Source organism: Miniopterus schreibersii (genome assembly GCF_964146895.1).
Source record: "Miniopterus schreibersii genome assembly, chromosome: 4".
Classification (NCBI taxonomy): Eukaryota; Metazoa; Chordata; class Mammalia; order Chiroptera; family Miniopteridae; genus Miniopterus; species Miniopterus schreibersii.
This window is the reverse complement of record NC_138105.1, coordinates 96,845,917-96,862,404: the sequence shown is the minus strand read 5'-3', so window position 1 is coordinate 96,862,404 and position 16,488 is coordinate 96,845,917. Positions and strand designations below refer to the sequence as shown.

The 16,488-nt window shown below is 52.9% G+C and overlaps 1 protein-coding gene across 1 annotated transcript in view; it reads right to left on the bottom strand.

The window, feature by feature from the left end:
- The window catches only part of ERGIC1 (endoplasmic reticulum-golgi intermediate compartment 1), an 83,114-nt gene that overhangs the window by 38,068 nt on the left and 28,558 nt on the right, over positions 1-16,488 (bottom strand). Inside the window, exon 2 of the mRNA XM_081133934.1 lies at positions 4,018-4,079. Within this exon, the coding sequence (XP_080990060.1) occupies positions 4,018-4,079 (62 nt within the window). The remainder of the gene's footprint in view (positions 1-4,017; positions 4,080-16,488) is intronic.

Genomic DNA, 16,488 nt, shown 5'->3' with positions numbered 1-16,488 from the left:
CGGCTGCTGAGCAAGCCCGCTGCAGGGAGCAGTCCGAGTGGCCTGGCTCATGTCCTCAGCTTCGCACCTGCAAACTGCAGCGCTGACACATCCTGGAAAAGGGCCCCAGCGAGCGGGCCAAGCACCCCTCCTCAGAACAGCATCACATCGCGGGGGACCTGTTCTTCAGAATCGTTTTCGCCCCTCTCACCCACCCTCAAGCCCCAGAAACCCACAGGCCGCTGCAGTGATGAATGAGCCCAAAAGCAGCAGGCGTTTCTGAAGGTCAATGCTGACTTAGGCCTGCCCAGGTCTCCTAACTGCCTTCCTGGCCTTGGGCCTGCGGATCTCCAGGTTCTCCCTCTGTCCGTGTTGGAAGTGGACAGACAGGGCCGGCAGGGCCTCTCTCTGAAACCTGTGTGCCCTGTTCAAGGCTCTGAGGAAGCCTGGCCGAGCTGGCATGTGGACACCACGAGCACGAGTCTGCCCAGCTGAAACCCAGTGCCCAACAGCCTTGATCACTCGAGCTCGGTGTCTGCTCCCCCAGCCCTGCCCCCAGATGGGAGGAGAGGCGGTGTCTCAGCACCACTGCGGCCTCGGGGTCCAGCAGGTGCCTGGCTTGAAGGAGATAACGAAATAAATATTTGTTGAATGAATGAAAAGTGTGAAGGCCAAGTAGGAGGTGTTTCAGCCAGAAAGGCCCTCTGATACTGGAGGCTCAACAAGGGCTTTTCGATCCATGTTTGGGCAAGACGCTAAGGCTCCAGCCTTCTTCTGAGACTGACTCAGGCACTGGATGGGTGGAATGTGACCCCAGGAGAATGCTGGCAAGTGGGCAGCCAAAAAAGGGGGCCCTAGACCTGAGACCCAAGACACTGGGACGTGAATTAATTTGTACAAGGCCACATGGCCGTTTAAGTGGAGGAGGCAACATTCGAGCCCAACCCGTGAGTCTCCAGCACCCTTGCTGGTGTCTTCAGTTATTAATAGTACTTATCCCATCAGAAAACGTGTCTGCGTCTGCTGCCCCGCTCGGCCACGTGCTCCTCCAGGACAAAGCCCAAAGCCCATTCATCAGCGTGGTCCCGGTCCTGGCACAGGGCCTGGCCCCAGGACCTGGTTAATAAATATTTGTTCACTGAATGGGAGCTAAGGGCTGGCTTCGCAGGCCTCACGCCTTTCCCCTCGTGGAAGGGAATCTGCTGCCGGGCACGCTGTGACTAGGACCGCAGAAGAGACCGCATCTCCGGAGGGCCATGTGGCAGCACCTCCTGAAGTTTACGGCGGAAAGGTTCTCTGACCCAGTAATTCCACTTCTAGGAAGGTTACATTACAGAAATAACCACGCACGGATACAAAAAGGTATGGACAAAAATGTCTATAATAGCAACAAAATGGATTCAGCAATGTCCACCCTCTGCAGGCTGGTCACGTACACGGTGGGTCACCCAGATAATGTGACATGACACAGCTGGAAAAGAGGAGTGTGGCGGCCAAGCATGTGCTGCTAGAAGGTGTCCAGGACACATCAGCTGGAAGGAAGGCCGGGGAGATGGTGGGCACAGCTGCGCCCGTCTGTGCTGAAAACAATGATATACGCATACTGAAGCCTGATTATACTTTTTTTCCATTTTTAAAAATATGCTTTTATTGATTATTTAGCACAGAAAGGAAAGGGAAAGATAGAAACATCAGTGAGAGAGAACATTGAATGGCTGCCTCCCGCAGGCCCCTCACTGGGGATCGAGCCCACAACCCAGGCAGGTGTCCTGACCGGGAATCGAACCGGAGACCTCTTGGTGCATAGGCGGATGCTCAACCACTGAGCCACACTGGCTGGGTGCCTGACTATCCTTAAAAAAAATTCTAGAAGGATACACAACTGATAGTTAAACGTACTGACACCGGGAGAGACCGTAGAGACGGAGAAGAGGTTTGAGCTGTCAGCTGGAGGTAGGAAGGGGATGGGCCTGATCTGACGTTTCTGGCCCAGGTTCATAAAACAGTTAAGCAGGTAGAAGAACAAGCCCCTTTCCGCTCATGTCCCCCGAATATCCTTTCCGTGGGGATCAAGGCACAAGGTGTCACAGCTTCTGTGGTCACAGACCAGCATGGACTGTGGGCTCCAGGAGGACAGTGACAAGTAGAAGAGGGTCATCCTTGCACTGAGGACTTAGCACGTCCCCCACACTCAACAGGCGTGATATCCTTTAACCCCCATGTCACAAAACTGAGACTCAGAGAGGTGAAGTGACTAGCGCAAGGTCACCCAGCTGCTAAAGCAGAGAATGAACCCAGCTCTGCCAGACCCCATAGCCTATACCCCTCCCCAGGGATGTGGGGACTCAGGACTCAACAAGGAATCCACAGTTTCAACGGGCCGAGCTAGAGGGAGGGAGAGCTGGGCAGGGCCAGCCGGGGGGTGGGGGGGGATCCCTGAAGTCATCCCCTTACCTGACAACGGACTGCCTGCCACAGTGGACTCTAAGCTGAGTGTCTGACCCCGGGGACAGTCCATGGGGATGGTCCCCCTCCCACACCAAGCACTGGAGAGGTGGGGGAAGGGAGGCCCACCGGCCCCAGCCCAGTTCTATCTTTTGTGAGCTATGACACATCAGGCGAGTCACTTTACCCCTCTGAGCCCATGCTCTCCTCCAGGAAACCAGGTTCAGTCACTCCTGCTCACATAGTACTTTTGGTTTGTTTTTATTTTTCCTAAACAACCTTTTTATTGTGGAGTAATACTAGATACAAAGATGGTACAGAAAGTTTCCACACACCCTTCTCCCAGCTTCCCCTTATGCTAACATCTGGCAGGTTTGTCAAAAGGGATTTGTTAACATTGTCCAATACTATTACTAAATAAGACTTATTCAGATCACCAGTTTCCCCACCAGTGACCTTCCTCTGTTCCAGGAACCGATCCAGGACCCCTCCTTACACTCAGTCATCACGTGCCGTTGGCTTAGAATCTGACAGCTCCTCAGTCTTCCCTTGGTGTCCAAGACCCTGCCCCTTGTGAACAGGGATGGTCAGGTGTCCTGAGAACGGCCCCGAGTCTGGAGCTGTCTGAGGCTTTCTCGTGGTTAGGCTGGCTTGTGGTTTTGGGGGAAGATCCCTGGTGGCCAGGTGTCCTTCCTATCTCACCCTGTCGGGGGGGTGTGACATCACACTGGCAGATGCTAACCTTCATTCCTCGGTGGAGGTGCTGCCCAGGTGTGTCCACAGTCATGTGTCTATTTCCTCTCCATTCCCACCTCTGCACAAGCGAGTCACTAAGTCCAGTCCACACTCCAAAAGAGATCAAGCTCTACCTCTAGGAGGGGGACATTTCATGTATACCGCTTGGAATTCTTCTGTGAGGAAGATTCATCCCCCCCCATTTTTTTCCATCACTATGGACTCACGGGCCTTTTCTTAATTCTTTGAGTGATGAGCTGATAATGCCGTAATTTATTTCTTTACTTGAACTGCCCCAGCCTAGGTCTCTGGTCTCTCCCTCCCAGGCTGGCTCCCGAGTCCCGCTGACATGCCCTATCCTTTGTTTTTTCCTCCCGGCTCTTCTCTGCTTTCTAGCACATCCCAGGCTCATTTTATACCCTTCCTGCCAGCCCTGGAAGCGGCCATTTCTCCAAGGAGCCTGGGGTCCTTTTAATGAAGAATGGCATTTAGAACCCAAAATCTGGGTGAGATTTTAATTTTTTTTAAATGGTTAAAAAACACATTTATATAAAAAATGCAAATAGTTTAAAAGGTCTGAAGAGAAAAGTCAGTCTCTTCCTGATCCCCGAGCCCCCCGTCATCTCCCAGGGCAGCTACTATGAATGATTTCTGTCGTCTCCTTCCAGAAGCAGATGCTGCGTGTGCCTCACAGGTTAGGGTGGGGACAGAGATGAGACGCGAAACTATACGAAGGGCCTGGCGAGAAGCTCCTCATTTATTCCCTCCTTCCGCCTCTCCATTCCTCCCTGGCCCAGCAGTTCTGCAGGGGGACTGGGCACAGGGGTGGGGGGGACAATGGTGAGAAGAGCTACTCACTAATGGCCCCGGTGTACGTCGGCTGCGTAAGGTCCTTGGGCACCTTCCTGTAGATGTCAAACCTGCGGAAAGCAAAAGCGACAGGGGTGAGGTGGGCACGAAGGGCTGGTCTCAGGCAGCAGGGGACATGATGTGATTGGCATGAACCAGCCACATGAACCAGAACCAGCTCCACCAAGGGGCCTGCGGGACACCCGTTCTGATGGGATCCCCACCCCCACACTGCCCTGACCCTTGTCACACCTCCTCACAACACTCAGCACCTGAGAGGACCTTGGCCCACATCTGGTTATGCTTCTTGGCTGCTCTTTCCCCATCAGAATGTCACCTTCACGAGGGCAGGGACCTGGTGAGGTTTTGTTCCCCCGATGGCCTGGCGCATCGTGGGCAGGCGCTCAGGAGGCATTTGTGGAATGAACTGAAGCCCCGAGTGCTGGGCTTCTCTGACCTTGAGGGGAACAGGGTGCTATGGCATCATCTATCCACCTCGCCCCGGGGTTTCCACCCCCCTCCTCTTCTTAGAGACTCTTCTTAACCCCAACATAAAACCCTGCCCGGGACCCCGGTCTCCATATCAGCTTGTGCGGCTCCGGCTCCGTCTAATGTGGGTTTGGGCCCCAGGCGCAGAGCAGACACCTTTCTTTCACAGGGATCTCATTAGAGTGGACGGCGGCTGTGGGGGGTGGGGGAGGATTTGGGGTCTGGGACTCAGACAGACTCCACGGTTTAAGTCTGGCCAGCTGTTTAAGACATAAGGCCCTAAGTCACACTGCCCCAGGTTCAAATCTTGGCTGGTCTTCTTCCTCACTGTGTGACTTTTAGGCAAATCACTTCGCCTCTCTGAGCCTTGGTTTCCTTGTCTGGGAAAATGGGGCGACTACGACCAGACTGGCCAGGCTACTGAGGAGCGGGGGACGTGAGGCCCGGCAGCTTGGACGTTCACAGGGCGGCCCCGCACGCCCTCGGTCCCCTCCTGCACTTGCCCCGGGCGGGCGGCGCGCACAGGGTTCTCCCAGCGCAGCTCCGAGTCCACGCACGATGTTCCCGGCTCGCTGGGTACCGCCCGCCTGGTGGGGCCGCGGCTCTGGCCCGCGGGGTGACGGGCGACGCGGGCCCCCGTGATTGGGAAACGGCGCCCTGCTAACTCAATGCAAGGATTTCCAGGGCTTGCGTAAGATCTGATACCGCTTCCTGTGTGCTCACTCCAGGAACACGCGCACCTGGTTTCCTGAGGCCTCAGGGCAGAAACGGTGCCCTGCCGCCCAGCTAACAGGTACCGCTTGCTCACCTGCTGCTCAGCCGGGGCCTGGGCCCCTAAGGGCGCCAGAAACGGCTGGGAGTGTGGGTATGGGGGTGAAAACCACCCACACCTACTCACCTCCCTCATTCTGAAAACGCTGACCCCTCTCATGTAAGAGACCAAATGTGACTCCAACACTGTGTGACCTGGGCATGTCACTTACTTAACCTCCCTGTGCCTCAGTCCTGCTGTCTGTAAAACGGGGCAACAATCATAACTGTCTCACAGACAGGGGTTAGGACCAGATGGATTTGAGCACATAAAGCACTGAGAACCTGCCTGGTGCCCAGGAAGCACTATTTGAGTACTGCTGTTACTATTATTGATGCTCATTTGAGAGACATTTATAAGCACCTACTATGTGCTGGGCCCTCTCTTAGGCACTAGGACATGGAGAGAAAAATCAGTCCCACATGCCTATAGTTTAGCAGCAGAAACTAATGAAATGGAAGAAGGCAGTGGTGCTCCATCGTGGGGTCAGCTGGGGCACCAGAGAGCACAGAAAGGGACCTGGGGAGATCTGGAAGCTTCCTATAGGGGGTGATCTGAGCAGAACAGGATGGGAGGAAGGTGGGTGCAGGCAAAGAGTAGCCCAGAGAGTGAGAACAGCAAAAGCAGAGGCCAAGAGAAGGGTCGTCTGGTGTGCTGGAGGCTTAGTTCACTTGCTTGTGCTACTAGGCTGGGAACAGCGGGAGCAGTCCCTGAGAGGTGGGAGGGGATTACAATCCAGCTACCCGGCCCAGTTAATACCGGTCACCACCCAGGGCGCACAGGCAGAAACTGGGCCTCACAGTTTAAAAAAACCAATGAGCCATCATTTCAAAACTGGGAGTTTTATGGGAAGTCAGAGTCTAGTCACGGTGACAAGGTTGGGGGTGGCCCAGGGCAGAGTGTCAGAACTAGGTAGGGGTGAGTGGGGAGAGATGGGAGATGGTTACATACGGGGGGGGGGACTGATTAAATAAGTAAATACAGTGAGGACGACGGTGGCCAGGTGCCTGACTGTCGGGGGAGGTACATACAGAAACGCGGAATAAACCCTGTGGTGTTAGGGTGGAGACGGAGGACTCACTGTGAATTCATGATTTTCAACATACGCAATGCAGAAATACCCATGTGGATGTACACACATCACATGCAGATATACTTCCCAGCTCACTCCATGAGAGGGTCCAGGAACAGTGACAGCCGGAGAGGAACGGATGCACCTGGTACTGAAACCCTGGCTTCTAACTGTCACTCTTTACTCAAAGAAATCAGCTTTTCGGAGCAATGGCCAATTCCAGGGAAAAGACCAGGTGAACCTGGAGCATCATCTTATGTCAGAAAGCAAGTAAGTGTTCAAAAACGTTGGGGGCAAATCAAAAGGACAAAGCCAGCTAAAAGGGGCTCCCGCTGGCCAGAGGACGCACAGTGTGGACACGAAAGTCAATGATCCCTGTAAGAGACTATAACCCGCAGGTAGGAGAGGGAGCCAGAATCTATAGATACAAAGGAACGGACACGGCGGAAGTCTGATGCGGAAAGGGGGGGGGCATTTACACACCTGCCAAGTGCCGCCCCACAAAATCCTTGGGAATTACAAAAGGGAAGTGTCACTTCACCGTGGAGAAACCTGGCAGACATCATCGTAACCAAGCGACCAAGTGAGTGTCACCAGTAGGAGACATGTCACGTGCGTCCACCCCATCCCTCCAAACGCACAGCTGCAAATGAATCACGAGAAAACGCCAAACCAAGGGCCACACTACAAAGGGACTGGCCAGCGCTTGTCAGAAGTGTCAAGGCCACAAAGGCAAGTAAAGGCGAAGGAACTATTAGAGTTCAGAGGAGGCAAGGGAACATGACCACCCCCTCACGCGGGACGTCCCGCATCAGAAAAAGGACAGTGGGACAATTGATGGGACGTGAATTAGATACTGTAGAGTGACGTTTGCCTGGTTTTGATAATGGTGTCTAGTTATGCAACATTTGAGGAAACCTGGGTAAAGGGCACATGGAAAGTGTTTGTATTATGTCTGCCAATTTTTTTTGCAAGTCTGAAATGATTTCAAAATGAAAAGTTAAAAAAATTTTTTACTTTAATGGCAATTATAAAAATATTTTAAGGGGGAGGTTTCATATAAATAAAACCCCACCCAGCCTGCTCTCTTCACCCCTGCCTGGTTCCTGGAGGCATCTGGATTTGAAGAGCTGGCTTAACAAATGTTTGCTGAGCGTACTTGGTGTTAGGCAGAATATGTCTTTGTCGGGGGAGGAAGGGGAGGTAGGCTAGGTGAACAAAGGTCTAAGAGAGGAGGTTAGACTTGGGCCAAACTACAGGAGGCAATGGCAATCAAAGGAGGTAGGTGCTCTGGAAAGGGTGAATGATACAAAGCCAAGGTCACTGCTAGCCCGTGCTAGGCTCTTTCACATATTTATTTCAATTTGATGTTCACAGTAACCCTGGCAGACAATGATTTCCCATTTTCCTAGGAAGAAGACAAAGTTTAGCCGTAAGCAACTTGCTCAAAATCACCAAGCCCATGGTTAGCAAAGCTGGGATTCAAACCCAAATCTCAGTCCACAGGTCATGGTCCTCCCACTGCCCTGTACGTGTGGGAATCAGATTAGAGCTCCATTAGTGGTAAGTTAAAGTCTCAAGGTTTTGCTTATTTGCTTTTCCAAAGATGCTGCCTTAGAGCATATGGGAATCTCCTGGAAGGAAGGGACCAGTTCAAAACACATTAGTCATTCAACAGATATTCACTAAGTAGCTACTGGCAGTGTTCTGGATGGTGGGAAAATGAAAGAGGTCAAGGCAGACACGGCCCCTGCCCTCAGGAAGCGGCCAGTCTATCACCGCCTTTGGCTCCCTGTTTAGGGCCATCTAAACAGAACGTTCTCTAATAATGATCCCATTCCCACTGCACAAAACCCGAGCTGGGGAGTGGCGGTGGGGCAAAGGGAGAGCTGAAAAAGACCCTGGGTTCAGGGCTGACCACAAGCGCAGTGAGTCAGCAGTGAATGTCACTAAGAAAATGGGCCACAGGGAAGATGGTGAGAACCCAGGCATGTGACAGACAGGAAAGTGAGCCGTCCTCTTTGGCTCACATTAGTCAGGCGCTCGCTGTGGTGATGCAGTGATGAGATTAGCTGTGGCCACTCACTGTCAAAAGAATGTGGAAGAAAGGGCAAGGGGACCGGGGGAGGGGAAAGGGATTCTTGGTACACATCTAGTGTATGCCAGGCTCACGCCAGGCCCTTTCTCATGCAATTATCTCGGCCAGCCCAACCTAAGAGTTAGGGATTATTCACCCATTTTACAGAGGAGGCTCAGAGGTTGGTGACTTGGCTAAGCTCAAACACCTATGAAGTGCCCCAGTTCAGAATCTGAAGTCAGGCCTAATTTACGTTCTTGCTGCCTTCCCCAACAACTTGGGACAAACCAGGACCATTCGGGTAGAAAATACTTCTTAGGAAGAAAGGTTAAAGAACCAGAATGGCTTAGCTTTGAACAGAAAGAGCTTAAGGATGGATTCTTTATGGTTGTCAAATAAAAAATGCTCATTCTCTGACCTCCCGCTAGACTGTGAGTTTCTCAAGCGCAGGACCTGGGCCTCCCTGCTGCCCAGCCCTGCCCAATGCAGGCCCTTGGGGAACCGGCATGTAGGAATGAGTCCGTGAGTGAATGTGCACAGAGACAGAGCCCACTGGCTGGACTTCGGAACAAAGTTAAGATGAAACGGATGGTGGGGACACTGGGTGACGGGTCCTAGAGGCTCTTCTACTTCTGTGGATCTTTAGAAATTTCACTTTTTAAAACGGCAAAATGGGCTTAAATTAAAGTAAGAGAACAACCAACTGGACCTAAGAAGGACTGACCTAGATGCCAGGAGAACAAGAGGCTGGGACAGGATCCAAACATGAAGACCCCACAGGGGCCTCCTGCTTTCCACACTCTCCACTGTGGGGTCTAGAGGGTGCTCTGAGATCACAGTGTCCAAACCCATTCATTTTCCAGGTGAGACAGCGGAAGCCCCAAGAAGAGGAGTGACTCGCCCAGTTTAAGGTATAATTCAACCCCTGGTATTTAAAACAAAATCAAGCCAGCAAAAAGCTGGTGACTTCCTGTTCTCTCTCATGCTCTTGAAATGTCACGTGCCAGTGGTTCTCAAGCAGGCGCGATGTTGTCCCCTAGGCGACATTTGGCAATGTCTGGAGGCATTCTTGGTTGTCACGCTGAGGGTGCCGGAGGCCAGGGATGCTAATAACCATCCTACAGTAGGCAGGACAGCCTCGCAAAGGATTATGGGCCTAAAACGTCCATGGCCCTAAAGCTGGGAGACCCTGCTTCATGTAGAGCAAAACTTCCCCCATGGGAAGCTCATTTTCCACTGAGCCTGTGTTCGTGGCCTCCCGCGGCCTCTGCTCCCACGGGGGGAAGTCGGGGCTCCAGCCTTGATCACCCCCATCTGCAAGGAGACCAAGAGTCTGGATTCAGAAGTCTCTCCCTCTCCCTATTCGCTCTGTGCCCGAGAAGCAGAGCTTACCTGGAAAGGACTGGGCAAAGGACCCAATGGGAAAACCAAAGTCCATCTGGATTTGTCACTTACTCTAGCGGTGCAGTGAGTACAGGTGCCACTGGTGTAATCAAGAGGGTGCCGAGTCTGAGCCTCTAACTTCGCGATTCTTTAGGATAAAACAAATCCCTGAGGAATAAACATGTAACGGCACCAGGAGGCAGGAGCATAGAGGATTTACTTAACAGATTCGCTTTGCAGGCCACTGAGCCTGCAGGGCGAGCGGGGAAGGCTGCATAGCCTCACCTAAAATAAACAGGCCTGAGGGAGCTGCAACTGGGAACGTCTGACTAATGGGCTTCTTCGGTAATTTCTTTTCATAGCAGAATGCCTCAGCTCTGCTATTTTAACTTTTGCTGCCTGGGCTCTCACTTCTCCCCGGCTCCTGTAGACGAATCTCAGATCGCTCTGTGGTTCGCCATATGTGGGCGGCTACCAGGCAAGCGCTTGTGATGTCACTGTTTCCAAAGCTTCGTGAACTGAGACGCCATGAGGAGCAAGTCATTGGAAGTGCTGGGTCATTCGGCCCAAAAATAGCCAGCAAGGGTTTTCGTTGGCGCTCGGGCCTCTCAGCCCTGCCTGCCAGCCTCTCAGCCCTCAAGCCCAGCGCCAGGGAGTTAGGTGAGAAATGTGCTGTTTGTTCGCTCGCTCGTTTCCTCCGCCTTCCTGAGAACCACTGGGGTGTGTGTGTGTGTGTGTGTGTGTGTGTGTGCACAAGTACGTGTGTACACGTGTGTGCGCGCGTGGGGAGCCCAGAGGTCAATGAACACCCTGGAGCTGAGCCTGCAGGCGGTTCTGATGAACCCTAGAATCACTCTCGCTGCCCCCCATCTTCTTGACATTCGGGCGGCTCATGTGAGCTCACCCCCCCCTCTGTGAAGGGAAGGGGAAAACATCTGTCTCCGTCTCCAGCCCGGATGGAGGAGCTTTGGGGAGTAACCTGAATAACAACGACAGCACCCACCGCGAGCCTGCCGCCCCGCTGGGAGGGCCCCGGCGGTGGGTACCACGGTTCTCGCCGTTCCACTCGCCCGGGGTGCAGGACTCAAACTCCCGCAGTCTGGCTCCAGGGCACCCACTTCTAACCACTGCGCCACGGGCCTGCCTGGGACAGGGGACAGCCTCCTGCATTTACAGGCTGGGGTGATGACCCTCTGCCCACGTGCGCAGTTTCTCCCTCCAGCCCATCGCCTATGGTTCTCTCCCCAGAGCTCGGTGCCCGCGTGGAAGAGTCTCTACGGGGCAGCCTCCCAGCTCCAATCGCCTCCACCTCTCCCATGTCACAGTACCCTCTCTGCCACAAAGTCCTACCCTCTCCCCTCCCCTCCTTCCCAAAAAAGCCACCAAATCTGGCCATAGGGGAGGAATAAACCTGACCACTGAACTTCTAGAAGTCCCCCCCCGAGGCAGCCTCCCCTCCTGGGCTCTGCAGGGCACCCCGCTCCAGCTGGGCAGGACGGGGCAGGTATGTTCTGAGTTTCCTGTGGGCCGTGCAGGGCTCAGCCCGCTAATGGCACTCAGCGAATTCCAGGTGAAAACATAAAATGGTGTAGGCTCAGGGCTACTCGCCGCAGCACCAGCTGTAACAGCAAACGACTGGAGACCATCCGAACGTCCATCCGAGGTGACCGGTTCATGAGCCACAGACCGTCCACAGAGTGAGGGAGACACAGCTGGAAAGGGGAAGGAGGTCTCTACACAGAAAGACAAAAAAGCAAGCTGCGGGGGGGGGAGGGGTGTAAAAATAAATGTCCATCGTTGCTTATATCTTCAGAAAGAAACAATAGAAGGTGAGCCCAAAGCTAACCCAAATGGCTGCTTCTGTTATTCCTGGGAGATGCACGAAAGCTACTGAACGTTTAGGGATAATTTTCACAAAAGAAGTTCAAGACCCAATATGGAAAACTATGAAACACGGATGAGGGAAATGTAAAAAGACCTAAATAAATGGAGAAATATACTCTGTTAATGGGTCAGAAGATTCAATATTGTTACGATAGCCTCTGTCCCAAACTGATCTGCAAATTCAACTCAACCCCAAGCAAAATCCTCACAATCATCTTTGCAGAAATTGACAACGGACTGTAAGGTTCATGTGGCGACGTGGAGGACTCGGATAGCCAAAACGAGAAAATCTCTGATCTTAGGTTAGGCAAGTATTTATTTAGTAAAGCAGGATCCATGGAAAGAATTGATAAGTCTTCATCAAGATGAAAAACGTCTGCTCTTCAAAAGGCACTATTAAAAGAATGAAAAGACAAGCAGCAGACTGGGAAAAATATTGCAAGCCACATGCCTGATAAAGGATTTATATGCTGTATAAAGAACTCTCAAAACTCAGCAATAAGAAAACAAATGACCCATTAAAAACTGGGCAAAAGACCTGAACAGACATTTCACCAAAGATTTACTGACGGTGATAACTCCATGATATGATGCTAACATCAAAGTCAATGGGAAGTGCAAATTAAAACCACAAAGAGATACTACTCTATACCAGCCGTTTTTAAAACATGCAATATCTATTTAGTCAGGAGCACTGACCTCTTTTTCTTTAGATTGTCAAGTAAAAAAATGACAACAGCCAACACAACAATAGCCGTCCAGTGTGAAGGAATCAAGATTATATCTTTTTTTTTGGTCAGATCGGCAAAAAAATGTATTTTTTGGTGGGCCTCAGAATTTTAGTAATCAGCTTATGTGCTGTGAGATGAAAAAGGTTGAAAATCGCTGTTCTAAACCTATTAGAATGGCTAAAATTATAACGACGGATCGCACCAAGCGTTGGCAGGATGTGGAACAATTAACTGGAACTCTCAGACATTGCTGGTGGGAAAGAAAAGTTGCACAAGCCCTAAGGAAGAAGGCTTGGCAGTTTCTCCAGAAGTTAAACATGTACCTATCCTACAGCCCAGCCTTTCCACCCCAAGAGAAGTGAGAGTATATTCCCACATAAACACATGTATATGAATAGTCACGGAGCTTAATTAGTAATAGCCACAAACTGGAAAGAACCTAAATGCCCATCAACAGGCAAAGGGACAGACACACGTTGGCACAGCCAGACAATGGACTATTACTCAGCAATAAAAAACTCACAGCGGGGTATGCCGTGAGCCACAATATGAACGCTTCTCTAGATAATTAGGCTGAATGAGAGACAAACCGGGGTACCTATGGAATGAGTCCATCTACATAAAATTCTCGAAAGCACAAACTAACTAGAGCAGCAGCAGACCAGCGGGTGGCCGGAGACGGAGGAAGGGAGGGGCACGGGAGAGGCTGCGAGGTGACGGATACGGCCACTCTCGGTTGTGACGACGGCCTCGTGGGTGTACACACGCAGCGTCAGGTTTCTCAAACTGTACGCTTTAAGTGTGTGAAGTTTATTTTATGTCACCGGTACCTCAATAAAGCTGTTGGGAAAATTTTTAAATGACAGCCATCATTGAAACCCACCAAATACACTAGCTTCCAGCCCCGCACCCGGACGGTCGGTTGCTGCTCCCACCTCAGGCCCCTGCCTTGCCGTTCCATCTGGAATGTTCTTCCCTGAGATATCCGCGTGCTTGCGCCCTCCCTTCATCTAGGTCTATATGCAAATGTCACTCCCCAGAGAGCCCTGCCCTGGCACCGACCAGACCACCGCTCTCAGCTCCGGGCTCTGCCTTTCCTGCCTGGCCGGACGGTGTGCTGTGCTGTGTATTTCTTCACGGCCGGAGTCCGCCATATGGCACAGCAGGGACCCTCCTGCCTTTGAGCTCCTCCGTACCCCAGGGCCCCAAAAGTGCCAGGCACATAGCTGGTCCCCAGAAATGCTTGTGGGACGGATGAAGGAGGCAGGGTTTCTCAGTGTGGTCTGTGGGCCTGGAGTCCCCTGGGAAGCTGATGAAATCTGCAGATCCCAGGGCCCACTGCAGAATAAACTAAACCGGAACGGGGGCGGGAAGGCAGGAGCTGCGCGCCGTAAAATCGCAGCTGAGAAGATGCCGCTGCTGGAACTGCTAAGGTATAAGCCGCGTGTTTATTTCCAACTTCAAGTGGATTTCCCCAAACTTTCAACTTGTACCCGGGTTACCAGAGGGGCAGGAAAGGGGACTGGCATCTCCTGGGCTCCTATCCCACAGACCAAGCACTACTTACACACTTGACCTATCCCACTGAACCCTTCCCGCCACCCATCAAGTACCAGCAACAAAGGTGGAAACTCAGAGAGGCTGAGCCCCTCACCTGAGCTCACACAGCCAGCAAGAGGCAAAATCAGGGCTGGAACCCCGGACAGCCTCGCCTGGAGGCTGACCGTACACTGACCCTCTGCGGCCTCCCCAGAGCTCCACGCTGGCCCCTGGGGTACTGACTGCCCATGCTCACAGCTGTCCTATGCCCGGGTAGGGCCTGGTGCGAGAGCAGGCCGCGGGCACCTGGAGAGTGAGCGGAGGAGGAAGGGTCCCACACTGCGGTGTGGTTCTACCCTGAGGCCCTGACAGGGCGCAGCTGGACAGAGGTCCCCTCCCCCCCGGCTGCCTCCCCACCTGCAACAGCAGGATGAGCTCATACAGTCCCAGAGCGGAAAGCGCTGTCTGTCGGAGCCTGGGCTTGGCTGGGAGTCAGGCTTCCCGCCGTCAAGGCCACAGGGAGCACAGGCCGAGGGACAGCAAGGGCCCCAAAGTGTTTCCAAATCACTGGAGCCCAGCCACGGCCACGGCCCCGCAGAGGGACACAACAACATCCCGAGAGCAGAAGCTATAAATGGAAATGTATTCTTAGAGGGGCAGATGATGAGGGGGAGGGGGATCAGAAGTGACCCATCATCGGATAAAAATACCAGCGGCATTTAAATGCTGAGCAGCAGGAGCTATTCCGGGGATTGGCTTCTCATGGCCTGGCTCCCCGCCGGGGCACGGCCTTCGACAGATTCGAAAGGAAGGAGCTGCTGGTGCGGGTGTTTTTAAGTACATGAGGCGAGGACTGGGGCGAGGCGGCCATGCCAACGTACCGGGGGAAGGTGTCGCCTTCCAGGGACGCACACAAGTCCCTTGGCCTCCACCCGCACCTGCCCATGGGGTTCACGTTTACTCTGTGCTGTGAGACCACCTTTTGGAAACATCCTCAGCTGCCCTGAAAAGTCACGGGGGAGCTCTGGCTGGGCCTGGGGGTGAAAGCCTAGGACAGGCTTGGGTTTGGAGAGGCCTGCAGGGCAAGGAAAGTGTAACAGAGAAGAAGCTAGAGGGATCTGGGGTCTGGAGAGGGAAAGGAAAGAATGTTTACTCACTGTCCCCTCAAAGTTGTCCAAGATACAAAAACGAGGTTTGTCTTTGTTTTTACAGAAAAAGAAACTGAGGCTAGGAGACTGTGTAGAGGCGGTGACTCTGAAGCTGAGGCCCCAGGTCTAGGAAGACAAGCAGAACCGAGGCTGGGGAAAGGGTGGAGGGCGCCTGGGGCACAGTGACCACTCCTGCTACGGTTCCAGCTCCCGGCTCCCAAAGCTCAAGGTCACTCAATCAGCACATGGCAAAGCTGTGATTTGTCCCTCCGGTTCTGAACTAGGCTGCACTGGGTGCAGCTGTGAGCTTCAGAAAGTGAGGTCTGGCCCACAGATTAAAAGGGGAGATTTTTTTCGGATGATCCCACGCAAAAACGCCTAAGGAAAGGGATCAGTGTTCTCGCTGGCCTGGGTGAGAGGTGAGTTGGTGACCGTTTTCGTTTGGGGACATCTGAGTACTTTTCAGTTGTTCTACAGTCAACAGGTTATAAATAAAAACCAGGAGAGTTGGGGTCTTCAGGAGACCTGTCTCGGGCTGGCCAGCCCGTCTGTGTATTCTCTGCCGGCCCACCCCAAGGCCCCGTCCGTCCCCGCTCTGTGCTTTTGCAGGCACTGTGCCCTCTGCTCCTCCTTCACCGGCGCGTCCATTCTCTCTGTCATTACCAAGTGGCCGCTGCAGACCCAGCACTGTTCCAGGTGCTAGGAATACAACAGTGGTCGGACACGAAACCCCACCTTCGCCTAGCTTACATCCTAGTGGGGAGACGAACGACAGATGAGCTAACACATGTTTGCTGAAAAGTGCCATGGAGAAACATAAAGCAGGCTAAGGGGAGAGGCTGTAACGCGGGTGCTGTTTTAGACGGGGTGCGAGGGAGTCAGAGAAGGCTTATCTGACAAGGTGACACGCAAACAGAGGTCTGAGTTACACGAGACAGGCAACCATACGGATATCCTGGGAAGGGCATTCTAGACAGGAAGGACAGCAAGTGCAAAGGCCCTGAGGCAGGGAGCACGTTCGGCAGGCGGATCCAGCTGGCGTGGAAGGTTAGGTAATAAGCCCCGGGTGATTCTTTAAAACTTACCTTGCACATCAGTTTTTGAGAAGCACCATCAGTCCCAGGCTGGTGGAGGAATCCTTTTCCCAGCTGCCCCAGCCCCTGAGCTTCTCTCTGTCACCATCTGGCATATGGTGTGTATCATTAGCACGTGCAAACCACAATCACGGAATGGACAGCCCAGCCCACTCCGTCTCATTAACACTACTGGTGTCTTCCCCTCGAAGCTGTGAACTCCTTGAGGGCAGAAACTGAGCTTCTGCATCTTGGGGTCCCCAGGGCCTGGCT